Genomic DNA, 12,038 nt, shown 5'->3' with positions numbered 1-12,038 from the left:
GAGGAGACGAATTGTTGAATAAAGTCGTTATTTTTGTTTTCTTTGCATACAAAAAGTATTCTCGTCGCTTCACAAAATTCAGATTGAACCACTGATGGCAGATGGACTATTTTGAGGATGTCTTTCATACTTTTCTGGACCTTGACAGTGTTATTTACTCAGCAGTCATTGGGACAGTCTAGTTTCAGTTATTTCAGTTATTTTTCCTAACCGACAACCAACGCTCGTTTACCGATTGTTAACTGTTAACCGATTTAAATTAGTTAAATTAGAACTGAATTAAATTAGAAAGGATAAGTGTCTGTGACCTGTTAAAGGCAGAAAGCGGCATCCTATTTTTCTTTAGGCTTATTTTACAAAAGCACAAAGATTTGTTTTTATTGTGAATGTACGTACACAAATAAAGGCAAACATTTTACAATTCCGATTATCTTTAGGACTAAAAGTAGTAGTTTCTTCCACTGTTAGAAGGAAAAAATTCAAGTGATTGCGCACACAGTTAAGCATTGCTGCCTTGACAATGCTGCCTGTTCATTATCATAATAAAATAGTCAGTCAAACATATGGAGAAAAAAAAACACACTGCTCAGTTTAAATCTGTAGTAAAATCTGTGCCGTTAAGTGTTATCACCGTACCGCCGTGATGTTATGCAAACCATTTTGTTTTACGTGGATATTGTAATGCGAGTGAAGTACATAATAAATAATAATTTGGCATTCAAATACATTGCGAATACGGAAACATTAGATTTTGTGTGGAATGAGAGACCCAACGTTGGTTTCAGTTTCGTTTTAGCCTAAATGAACTCGTTTTAGCTTGTCGTTTATATTGCTATAGCTTCTTATATTTTTAATTCTTGTTCTTTTCTAAATACTGTTAATTGAAAGGATTTGTTGTGGAGTGAGGGGAACTAAAATAGCCTAGCTATGTTTACAGTGTTTATTATAATGTTTGTAAACATTTAGCGTAGGCATTGGCCTATTTCTGAATGAAAGAATAAAATGTGACTAATACGCGACTTATGTTTTTTTTTTCTCTCTAAAAACACAACAAATTTTTATACGCGTAGCGTATTTTAACCATGCAGCAAACCTTTTTAAATATTTTGATAAATTACTGAAGAAAAAAAAACAAAATATCTTAAATTGTGTTCCGAAGACGAACAAAGCTTTTACGGGTTTGGAACGACATGAGGGTAAGTGATTAATGACAAAATTTTATTTTGGGGTGGAGTAACCCTTTAAAACAATTCTCATAGCACATATTCAGCATACTTAAAAAAAAAAAATAGTGCTAACAGAACACCATTATTCATCTTCCTGTGCGATCACCAACATAGAGACCTAGCATTATTTTTGGACTATGTTGCTTCAAACCCTTTTTTGTTCTATTCTGTTCTAGTGCTTAGTCCAGTCTCGGTGTCTGGCTCTCCGCTTAGTAAAGGCAGCAGTGGTTCTGCTCTGGGTGTTACAGGTTTGGACGTAGCTTCTTCTGAACCAGTAACTGGTAAGAAGATCCAGTTGCAGATTTATTTATTTTGCACTGTGAACTCTGTACATTGGCATTTAATTTGAGTACACAATCATATATGCATCAGACTTGTGAATGATGTGAAAGATCATGGCAATCATTGTGATACACTGTCTCAGGAGAGAAGCGAAAGCTTCCTGAGGCACTGACTCTGGAGGATGCCAAGCGGATCCGAGTTATGGGTGACATCCCCATGGAACTGGTCAGTGAAGTCATGAAGACCATTACAGACCCCGCTGCCATGCTGGGGCCAGAGGTCAGAGTTCATCACACCCTTATGATAGCTTTATAAGTATAGTTCACCCGAAAATGAAAATCTGATGAACATTTAAGATGTAGAAGAGGTGGTTTCTTCATCAGAAAAGATTTGGAGAAATATATCATTACATCACTTGCTCACCAATGGATCCTTCATTCTGACGGCATCCGTTCACTGCGGAGGATCCATTGGTGAGCAAGTGATGTAATGATATATTTCTCCAAATCTTTTCTGATAAAGAAACAAACTCATCTACATCTTGGATGGCTTGAGGAAATTTTCACGAAATTTTAATTTTTGGGTCAACCATTCCTTAAATATAGCATGAGGTTCTTCCATTCTGCATTAGAACGTCCTGTATTTTGTGATTATACACTTAATAATCTTCTAGTTTCATGAATGGTGATTTGTTTGCTGGTTTCCCAGACTAGCCTGTTGTCAGCAAACGCAGCTCGTGACGAGACGGCTCGTCTGGAGGAGAGGAGAGGCATCATTGAGTTCCATGTCATTGGTAACTCTCTCTCTCAGAAGTCCAATAAGAAGATTCTAATGTGGCTCGTGGGCTTGCAAAATGTTTTCTCCCATCAACTTCCCCGCATGCCCAAAGAGTACATCACACGTCTTGTGTTTGACCCGTAAGTCCACATCCTTACTTGTAAGTTCCTTTTTCCAGAGCTCCCGCTACTTTCCTCAACCTTTAGCTGTCAGGGTTTATGTCTTGTTAGCCTCCCCTCAGCCTCTTTTGACTCTGAGTCCTCTGTGTGACCTCAGGAAGCACAAGACGTTGGCTCTGATTAAAGATGGCCGTGTGATTGGAGGGATCTGCTTCAGGATGTTCCCCACTCAGGGATTCACAGAGATCGTCTTCTGTGCGGTCACCTCAAACGAGCAGGTCAAGGTATGTAGACACACTTGATGGAAGCTAAATTACTCTAAAAGACAGTGGTTCTCAACCAGGGGGCCTTAGCAAACCTCCAAGGGGGAAGTCTTGTTTTTATTGAAGAACATACAGTTTTTATAACTTAATCAATTCCATAGTGAATTGTGATTTAAAAATGAGGCAATCTCAGAATGCATTGCAGTAAGTTTGCTCATTTCATTTTACATGGACTAATAAAAACAGCCTCTGGAAGCAAAAAAAAAAAAAAAAAGCATTAATTCTGTATTTATTTTAAAAATCCAGTCCACATTAATCACAGAAATTGTTATATTAATATGCATCTAAATAACCCTTTTGTTATGTGGCATGGCATCAGTGTTGGGAAGGTTACTTCGGAAATGCAATAGGTTACAGATTACAAGTTACCCTACTTAAAATATAACAAGTAGTGTAACTATTTCAATTACTTTATTTGTAACTGATGAATGTTTCCAACTGTTACTCATTTTCAAACATTTAAAGCAGGCAGAGTTAACCTTACAGTAGTACTCAACACTGATTACTGTCAGACTTTCAAAATCCTTCATCGCTTAAATTAAGATTAAAATAATTGAATTTTAAAGTACAGCCACCACAAAATCAGACTTTAGCAGACTTTAGAGATCATTTAGGTTAAATACAGTTTTAAAATCATAACAATATATAGCTAATATAATGTTTTTGAGATCAAATCTTTGCACAGAAAACACTGGCATCTAACAATGCTTTGGAAAAAAAAACAGTTAATCTTAAAAAATAAACATAAACCCAAATAGGAAATAAAAAGAGTTAATAAATAAGCATGTGTCCTATTCTGTGTCCTAAACCCCTGAAACATTGCTGTCTCATATTTTAAAGCAGTCAGTGCAATTTGGGAAAGAAATCAAGTGTGTGTGTGTGTGTGTGTGTTTGAGAGAATATTCAGATGTAACCCCCTTTGTAATCGTTAACATTTTCATAAGTAACTGTAATTTAATAACACATTTTCTCAGTAACTGTAACAGATTACAGTTGCGTTTATTTTGTAACTAAATCACGTAATTCCGTTACATGTGACTACTTACTCCCCAACGCTGCATGGCATGTATGAATCGATGTCTTTCACTTGATTTATTTTGATAATTTTGTGTGTATGTGTGCATGTTTAGGGCTACGGCACACACTTGATGAATCATCTTAAGGAGTACCATATCAAGCACGGCATTCTTTATTTCCTCACCTATGCTGACGAATACGCCATCGGCTACTTCAAGAAACAGGTACAGCTCCAGCCACTCGCATACGGACGTTTTACATTTTCTATTTTTCCACTGTGCAGCTTCACCTGTTGAACCCTCGTTCTGTCGGTAGGGGTTCTCCAAAGACATCAAAGTGCCGAAGAGCCGATACCTTGGCTACATCAAAGACTATGAGGGAGCCACGCTAATGGAGTGCGAGCTTAATCCCAGAATACCCTACACCGAACTCTCACACATTATAAAGAGGCAGAAAGAGGTGAGAGTGCACAGATTTACCCTGCTGCTGGAGAGGAATACATTGTACTGGTTTATCCAGTGGTATTACATGGTGTATGTTTTTGGAGGGGTTTTTTTCCCCACTTTTTTGATATATCTCAAAATATCCCAAATTGGCTGAACACATTAACCTTTGGTCAATTTGTCTGCAGATCGAAGAGAAGGGCAAGACAGCCAGGCTAATGTTATATGACTGTGGGTTTGTTGTCGTCTGCTGTAGATCATCAAGAAACTGATTGAGAGGAAACAGAATCAGATCAGGAAAGTGTATCCAGGTCTCACCTGCTTCAAAGAGGGAGTGCGGCAGATTCCTGTGGAGAGTATACCAGGCATCAGTAAGTGTGCACTCGAGTCTAAATAGCAGCTATGATGCACATACAAAATTCTTCCATTCTCACACACTCTCTCCCTTCCTTTTTTCACGAGGAGAGACTGGTTGGAAACCTAGTGCCAAGGAGAAGAGGTCAGAGGAGAATTTATGCATATTTATTCTGAAATCTTGGACCATCTGTCTCTCTGTATTAGATCATTGTGGAACTGCATCTTACGGTTTTACAGCGATAGCATGTGTACACTTCAAAAGATTGGGCTCAGAAAGAATTTTTAAGACTTTAATGCTTTTATTCAGCAAGAAAGCATTAAATTGACAGAAATCTTTTGTAATATTAATGTCTTTACTATTTAAAATAAATGCTCTTCTTTGATAATAATATGAAAATATAATGTTTCTCGAGCAGCAGATCAGCATATTAAAATTATTTCTGACACTGACTGAAGTAATGATGCTGAAAATTCAGCTTTGCCATAACAGGAATAAATGTAAATAAATCACAATAGAAAACTGTTATTTGTTTATATATATAGAGTATATGTATATATATAAAATTTTTGGTCACTTTGTGTGTGATGTATAAGATGAGCCAGTCTTAGCAAAACAGCAGGATTATGTTGCAATTCCTAATTAAGTTAGCAGCTATTTTACTTGCTTTTGGGGTTTAATGCGTGTTATTTGTATATCCTCTCTTATTTTATCTCTGCAGTAAAGAGCTGAAAGATCCAGATCTGCTCTACAACATGCTAAAGAATCTACTCGCACAGATTAAAGTAAGAGGCCTGTTGTCAATCACACATTCATTTTAGCACATTAACTGTGTAATATTTGGGTATATTCTCACCGTCTCATCTGTGTGTGAACAGACACATCCAGACGCCTGGCCTTTCATGGAGCCAGTGAAGAAATCCGAAGCTCCAGACTATTATGAGGTCATCCGCTTCCCCATTGGTGGGTACTAATATCATCTGCGTATACAGTAATGAGATTTATTTATTTATTCTGAAGAGCCGCTATTGAACTAGTCGAGCGAGCTAGACTGCCAATATTTATCAGTAAAAGTCTATACAGTTTGAACAACAGCAGATTGCATCCAATTGAATAAACCTCTCCTCCTACTCAGACTTGAAAACGATGACAGAGCGTCTGAAGAACCGGTATTATGTGACAAAAAAGCTGTTTATCGCCGACCTGCAGAGAGTGATCACAAACTGCCGAGAGTACAACCCTCCAGACAGCGAGTACTGCAAGTGTGCCAACACACTGGAGAAGTTTTTCTACTTCAAACTGAAAGAGGCCGGGCTCATTGACAAGTAATGGGCATCTAGCCTAGGACAAGGGACCAGTTAGTTACTATAGAGAGTGTGATCACATACACGTTTAATTTGGATGAATGACATGCAAACTTGTCAAAAGTTGCTGCGTTCTGTTACTTTTTTCTTCTTTATACAGTATAGTTATAAAACTCAAGGTTATATTGGTGTGTGTGACTCTGCTGTGCCAGTGTATTAAGGGAAAATGAAAACTGAAAGTGTGATCGATGTGGGCGTTAGCTTAGGCAGAAGTCATTATTAGCAATTCTGTTTTTCTGTCCCATGCGCCATTAAATGAATGACTCCCGAACAGCGCAAGCTGTTGCTCTACATACTGTACACAAACATGTGGTTGTGTAACAAAGTCTTATCCTGCGACATTTACTGACCCGAGATGCTGCAGCCAAAGACGGACAATGTTTGGCCTCTAGTGATGATGTCACTGCGGTGCCACCATTCTCTGCCAAAGCTGTTCGATACAGCCGGTTAGTCATATACAGGACGTGCCTATTCAGTATAAATCTGAAAATATAAGGGAATTTTTTTTTTCTCTTCTTGTTTTGAGTTCCATCAATGGTTTTTATTGAAGAAAAGACGGTTCATTCCTTGACAGATCACTTCAAGTAACAATAGTCCTTGTTTTTGTCCTCCTGGGAAATTACTGCTGTCCGCTTGGCTTTGTCAGTGTCGTTGTGAAGTGCTTATCTCTGTTTGCAAACCAATATTTGTCTTCTTCAAAAGCTTTCAGCGTGTCATGACCCCGGGCGTAACCATTCACAGTTTTTGCAGCCTGATTTTTACACCCATTTGGGACCAGGAACAACTATTTCCATTTCAGTCATAACTGCAAAACAGTTTTGTCTGCTACAACCTAAAGTACTCGTAATGGACAACTGCACAAACCTGTATTTTCAAATATGTATGTGTTTTCTCTGAATGTTCTTTGCGCATGTTCTTTGCTAGTTTACCGTTCACACACATGTAACAGGACAGCTGGTTTATTTCTCAGTCTTTTGTAATGGGCATTTACTTGAATCATGACTTTGATGAACTGCTGCAATGTTGATGTATTATCAGGGTTCTTTATTTTTTGTTTTACTGTGGGACACTGATGGCCCTCACGAAGAGGACAGATGGGTGTGCTAGAAAGCGGTTGGCCATGGTTACATTTGGAAGATGCATGTAAATTGCTACGGTTCTATGTACTATGATTTTTTTTTTTTTTTTTTTAATAAACAATTTTTTTTAAAGTTTGAGTAATTTTGGACCATTCTTCCTTACAGAACTGCTTCAGCTCACCCATATTCTTAAGACGTCTGGTGTGAATGGTTCTCTTGAGCTCATTCCACTGTATCAATTCGGTTGAGGTCTGGGCATGCTTGGGCCACTCGAAAAGATGGATTTTATGCTTCTGAAACCATTCTGTAGTAGATCTACTTTGATGCTTAGGGTCGTTATCCTGCTGCATCACCAAGCTTCTTATATGTATGTGTGTGTGTGTTCAAACATATATATATATATATATACACATACACACACATATATACATATACACACACACTTTCCGTACCCACTGTATATATATATATATATATATATACACAGTATATATGGTGTGTGTGTGTATATGTATATATGTGTGTGTATGTGTATATATATATATATATATGTTTGTGTGTGTGTGTGTATATATATATATGTATATGTGTTTGTGTGTGTGTGTGTGTGTGTGTGTGTGTATATATATATATATATATATATGGTGTGTGTGTGTATGTGTATGTATATATATGTGTGTGTGTTTATATATGTAATGTAAATAAATATAATGTAGATGTAAATATGTTCTTTCTTTTTTTTTTTTTTGAATACTGTCTGTTTCCATATTGTGTTTGTTTTGATCAGAGCATGACTAACAGGCAGATGACAAAGGCAGTTCGTTCAGTTTTGATTTCCTAAAATCACCAACTGCCAAATGGGGCCCCATCAAGGTCTCTCTATTACTTTCTTCTGCCCTCGTTGCAGCTACTGCTCTCCACATTTACGAATCAAAATCTGTTTCAGTCCACATCATTGCTGTACCAAGGGGCGCAGAAAAACAATAAAAAACAAACAAATCTCTGATAACAATTGACAAAAAAAAAAAGTTTAAAATTTTTTAAATTTTTATTATACTAACAGTCCATGGATGCCTGCTGTCATTGAATTTGGCCCCTATTTTGTTGTATGTCATTCATCTCCTCCTGCCGGGCCCTTTCTCTGTTTTCGGTTTCGTTTTTCTGCTCAGCAGGATAATAAAGGGACGGGTTTGAAGACCAGATAGAAAGAAACACAGAGACCCCTCACCACTACAGTGACAGCAGCACAGGTGAGTGAAAATACTGACCTGTGCAGATACAGTTATTTAATCGTAGTTTATGGTCCTTTATAGTCTTTCAATGCAAAACCGTAAGCAAAGTAGTAGCTTTGATATTTTTAGCATTGAATATTCGTTTTAAGATCGTCATTATATACTCACCCTCATGTTGTTCCAATCCCGTATCAATTTCTTTGTTCTGTTGAACACAAAAGATATTTTAAAGAATGTTGGTAACCAAACATTTGCTGGCAGCCATTGACTTCCATATTATTTTTTCCTTAATATGTAAGTCAATGGCTACCAGCAACTGTGTGGTTACCAACATTCTTTAAAATGTCTTCTTTTGTGTTCAACAGAAGAAAGAAACTCACAGGTTTGTAATTGGAACAACCTGAGAGTGAGTAAATGACGACAAAATTGTCACTTTATGAGCGAACTCGCCCTTTAACAGAGATTAATGGTGAAACTACTAACATTTCACCTTAAATGCTTATAAGAAAATTATGATAGTTGAGAAAAGATAACTAAAACATTCTCTCTGGTTTGCACAATTCTTATTTTGCCTGTTACTGTATCTTCTGAATGGCACTGGATCAGTTTATTCATTATCACACTACACTGGTTAATCTGTAATGATCTGTGCCTGAAGCTTTAGGAAATGTGTCAGTCATTTCAGTCAAACCATTTTAGTATGTGTGGTGACAAAACTGATGTGTTTCATGAATACTGATCATTTTTGACCATGTAAATAGCTGTCTTTATTGTACCTTCTTCTGACTGTTTGAGTGTAGATGGACTGCAATCTTAGACCGTACCAGGAGGAGGTGGTGCAGGCAGCACTCAGAGGGGAGAACAGCATCATCTGGCTGCCCACCGGTGGAGGAAAAACCCGTGCTGCGGTTTATGTCACTAAGAAACACCTGGAGACCACAGCCAATGCCAAAGTGGCAGTGCTCGTCAACAAGGTAAAGCCAGATTAGTGCTTTATCACTACCTTTGTAACTTTTTTATTACTCTTGTTGTATTTAGATTTACACAGAATATTCATATCCATTGTCAATTGTTCTCAGGTGCATCTGGTAGACCAGCACTTTGCAAAAGAATTCAAGCCTAATCTTGGGAGTACATACAAGATAACAGCCATCAGTGGGGACAGTAATGAGAAAGACTTGTTTGGGTGTCTAGTCAAGGCCTCAGACCTGGTCATCTGCACGGCTCAGATCTTGGAGAACGCCCTGATCAACATTGAGGAAGAAAAACACGTGGAGCTGACTGGTAACAGATGATTCTGCATGACACGCCATGATACATAATGCCTTACAACAGTTTTACACATAGTGCATGAATGTAAACTTGACTCCATGAATACGGTACACTTTGGTTGGCTTTTTTCAAATATTAGAGGAACAATTCCCATGTTTTATTGTTGTGAGAACTATTATAAGACTTTGCTATTGCACATACATGCACCTTCTTAATTGTATTTAACAATTATAACCACAATAACCTGTTGAATTGGAATGCAAACCAATATGTAAAAACATTTTGATGATCTCATTTGAACTATTATTCACTATTTTTAAATATTAACCCAAAAATATAAGTTTATCAGTATCTACTAACCACGTAGCACCTACTAAGTGACAGCCTAATTCAGGCTAAATCTGCAACTCTTTGACACATTCTGGGATAGTTTATTTATGTTTTTGTTATACACAAATATTTTGTATTTTTAATTTTGATGTTAATGTTAATTGCTGTAAAATTACAAAATCACACAAATCATGATCAACCATTTTTTGGGTTGAAAACCTTACGGAAAAGGATTAAAAATAAAACAGCTCAATATTTAATAGGATCTTTTAAGGTAGAAAATATTTTGAAGACTAAGCACTTCCATTCACTGACTACTTGATTTAATTGATTTTGTGAAAGTTTTGGGTCGAAAACATGATGACGTATTAAGTATTAACAGTACCCTTCATTTGTCTCTTTTCAGACTTTACCCTGCTGGTAATAGACGAATGTCACCATACACAAAAGGAGAGCGTCTATAATAAGATAATGGGCCGCTATGTTGAAAAGAAAGTGAGAAAAGAAGGGAATCTTCCTCAGATTTTGGGTCTCACAGCATCACCTGGTACAGGAGGAAATAGGCAACTGGATAAAGCTGTTGAACATGTACTGCAGGTGTGTTTAAATGTACACATTAGGACATGGCAATAAAGCTAAAAAAAACACAATAAAAAAAAAATCATGCAAGAACTGAAATTCAATTCAAGTCATGTTTTCCACTTTCACAACAAAGATTTAACCCAAAAGATTCACCCAAAAATGAAAATTCTGTCATTAATTACTCACCCTCATGCAATGTTACCTCTAATTTTTTTTCTTGCTGAGCAAAACTTTTCTCTGTTTGGCGGACATTTCGGCCACCTGAGCAAAAACATTCTTTATACCAGACCTGTACAGCGCAACACAAAAAAGTGTATAACTTTTAACTTTAATGTGCTATTTATATTTGATTTGACCCTTGATGTAACTAAATGATGTACATTTTAGGTTACCTGAGAAAATATTTTTACAGTATAATACACTGCCGTTCAAAAGTTTGGGATCAGTACATTTTTAAAAGAAGTTTCTTAGGCTCATCAAGGCTGTATCTATTTGATAAAAAATACTGAATATTATTTCACAAAATAATATTGTGAAATATTATTGCAATTTAAAATAAAAGTTTTCTATTTTAATATACCTTAAAATTTAATTTATTCATATAAAGGAAAGCTGAATTTTCAGTGTCACATGATCCTTCAGAAATCATTCTAATATGCTAATTTATAATCAGTGTTGGAAACAGTTGTGCTGCTTAATATTTTTTGGGACCGGTGATATTTTACAGGATTCTTTGATAAATAACAAGTTAAAAAGAACAGTGTTTATTAAAAATAGAAATTTTGTGTTACAATATACACTATACTATTCAAAAGTTTGGGGTCAGTAAATTTTTTTTTTTTTTTAATTAATACTTTTATTCAGCAAGGATGTGTTAAATGGATAAAAAGTGATAGTAAAGACTTATATTGCTAGAAAAGATTTCTATTTTAATAAATGCTGTTTTTTTTTAACTTTTTGTTAGCCTAATCAAAGAATCAAAACAGCACAATAAAAAAAAATAATCTAAACATCCCTATGAAGTACAGTTTGCACAATACACCTGTGTGTGACTGTAAATGTCTTTTGTGTTTTTTACCGTTTTTTTTTACCGGACAAATGTGTTTTTTACCGTTCTGTGCCCATCCACTATTTCCACCACTCTTCTTTACAACACGATGTTTTATTTCACATGTCATTGCGTTTGCGTTGGTTCTTGTGTTGAGCTATTTAGTCCGCAACCATTAAAGTATTTGATTTCTACAGTGACTCATTTGGCGCACATAATTCTTTCTATGAAACCTGTAAACTGCATTCACTGGTTTTAACTCTATAGTGACACCAACTCTATAGCAATTTGCCCGAGCATTGCAATTATTTTGTTTTTACTAGAATACAATCAAATGGCTTTCCCAACTCATTTTTGCGTGTGCGCGGCACATTATTTCTTCTGCGCGGCAGCTCACGCACAGCTTAGAGGGAACATTGCCCTCATGTCGTTCTAAACCCGTAAGACCTCTGTTCATCTTCTGAACACAAATTAAGATCTTTTTGATGAGTTCTGAGAGCTCTCTGACCCTCCCATAGACAGCAATGCAATTACCACGATCAAGGTCCAGAAACGTAGCAAGGAGATCGGTAAAATAATCCATGTGACA

At 36.5% G+C, this 12,038-nt stretch overlaps 2 protein-coding genes across 3 annotated transcripts in view; both read left to right on the top strand.

Annotated features, from left to right (window-relative positions):
* Window positions 1-7,067, top strand: part of LOC107690294 (histone acetyltransferase KAT2A-like) — a 15,894-nt gene extending 8,827 nt beyond the window's left edge. Inside the window, exons 8-18 of one of the 2 annotated variants that reach the window (XM_016488591.1) lie at window positions 1,403-1,507; window positions 1,651-1,787; window positions 2,217-2,425; window positions 2,562-2,688; window positions 3,858-3,968; window positions 4,060-4,203; window positions 4,444-4,558; window positions 4,653-4,686; window positions 5,264-5,327; window positions 5,421-5,505; window positions 5,678-7,067. In XM_016488591.1, coding sequence (XP_016344077.1) covers window positions 1,403-1,507; window positions 1,651-1,787; window positions 2,217-2,425; window positions 2,562-2,688; window positions 3,858-3,968; window positions 4,060-4,203; window positions 4,444-4,558; window positions 4,653-4,686; window positions 5,264-5,327; window positions 5,421-5,505; window positions 5,678-5,871 — 1,325 coding nt within the window. In that variant the 3' untranslated portion in view covers window positions 5,872-7,067. Of the gene's footprint in view, window positions 1-1,402; window positions 1,508-1,650; window positions 1,788-2,216; window positions 2,426-2,561; window positions 2,689-3,857; window positions 3,969-4,059; window positions 4,204-4,443; window positions 4,559-4,649; window positions 4,687-5,263; window positions 5,328-5,420; window positions 5,506-5,677 lie in introns of both variants that reach the window. The other variant, XM_016488590.1, reaches the window with a different exon arrangement.
* A 981-nt stretch (window positions 7,068-8,048) lies between these two features.
* The window catches only part of LOC107690293 (probable ATP-dependent RNA helicase DHX58), a 9,361-nt gene continuing 5,371 nt past the window's right edge, over window positions 8,049-12,038 (top strand). The window contains exons 1-4 of the mRNA XM_016488589.1: window positions 8,049-8,235; window positions 9,018-9,191; window positions 9,297-9,501; window positions 10,226-10,416. Coding sequence (XP_016344075.1) covers window positions 9,018-9,191; window positions 9,297-9,501; window positions 10,226-10,416 — 570 coding nt within the window. The 5' untranslated portion in view covers window positions 8,049-8,235. The remainder of the gene's footprint in view (window positions 8,236-9,017; window positions 9,192-9,296; window positions 9,502-10,225; window positions 10,417-12,038) is intronic.

The sequence above is a fragment of the Sinocyclocheilus anshuiensis genome, unplaced genomic scaffold (assembly GCF_001515605.1).
Source record: "Sinocyclocheilus anshuiensis isolate Anshui unplaced genomic scaffold, SAMN03320099.WGS_v1.1 scaffold461, whole genome shotgun sequence".
Classification (NCBI taxonomy): domain Eukaryota; kingdom Metazoa; phylum Chordata; class Actinopteri; order Cypriniformes; family Cyprinidae; genus Sinocyclocheilus; species Sinocyclocheilus anshuiensis.
The sequence above is the reverse complement of the archived record's forward strand: the minus strand, read 5'-3'. Positions and strand labels throughout refer to the sequence as shown.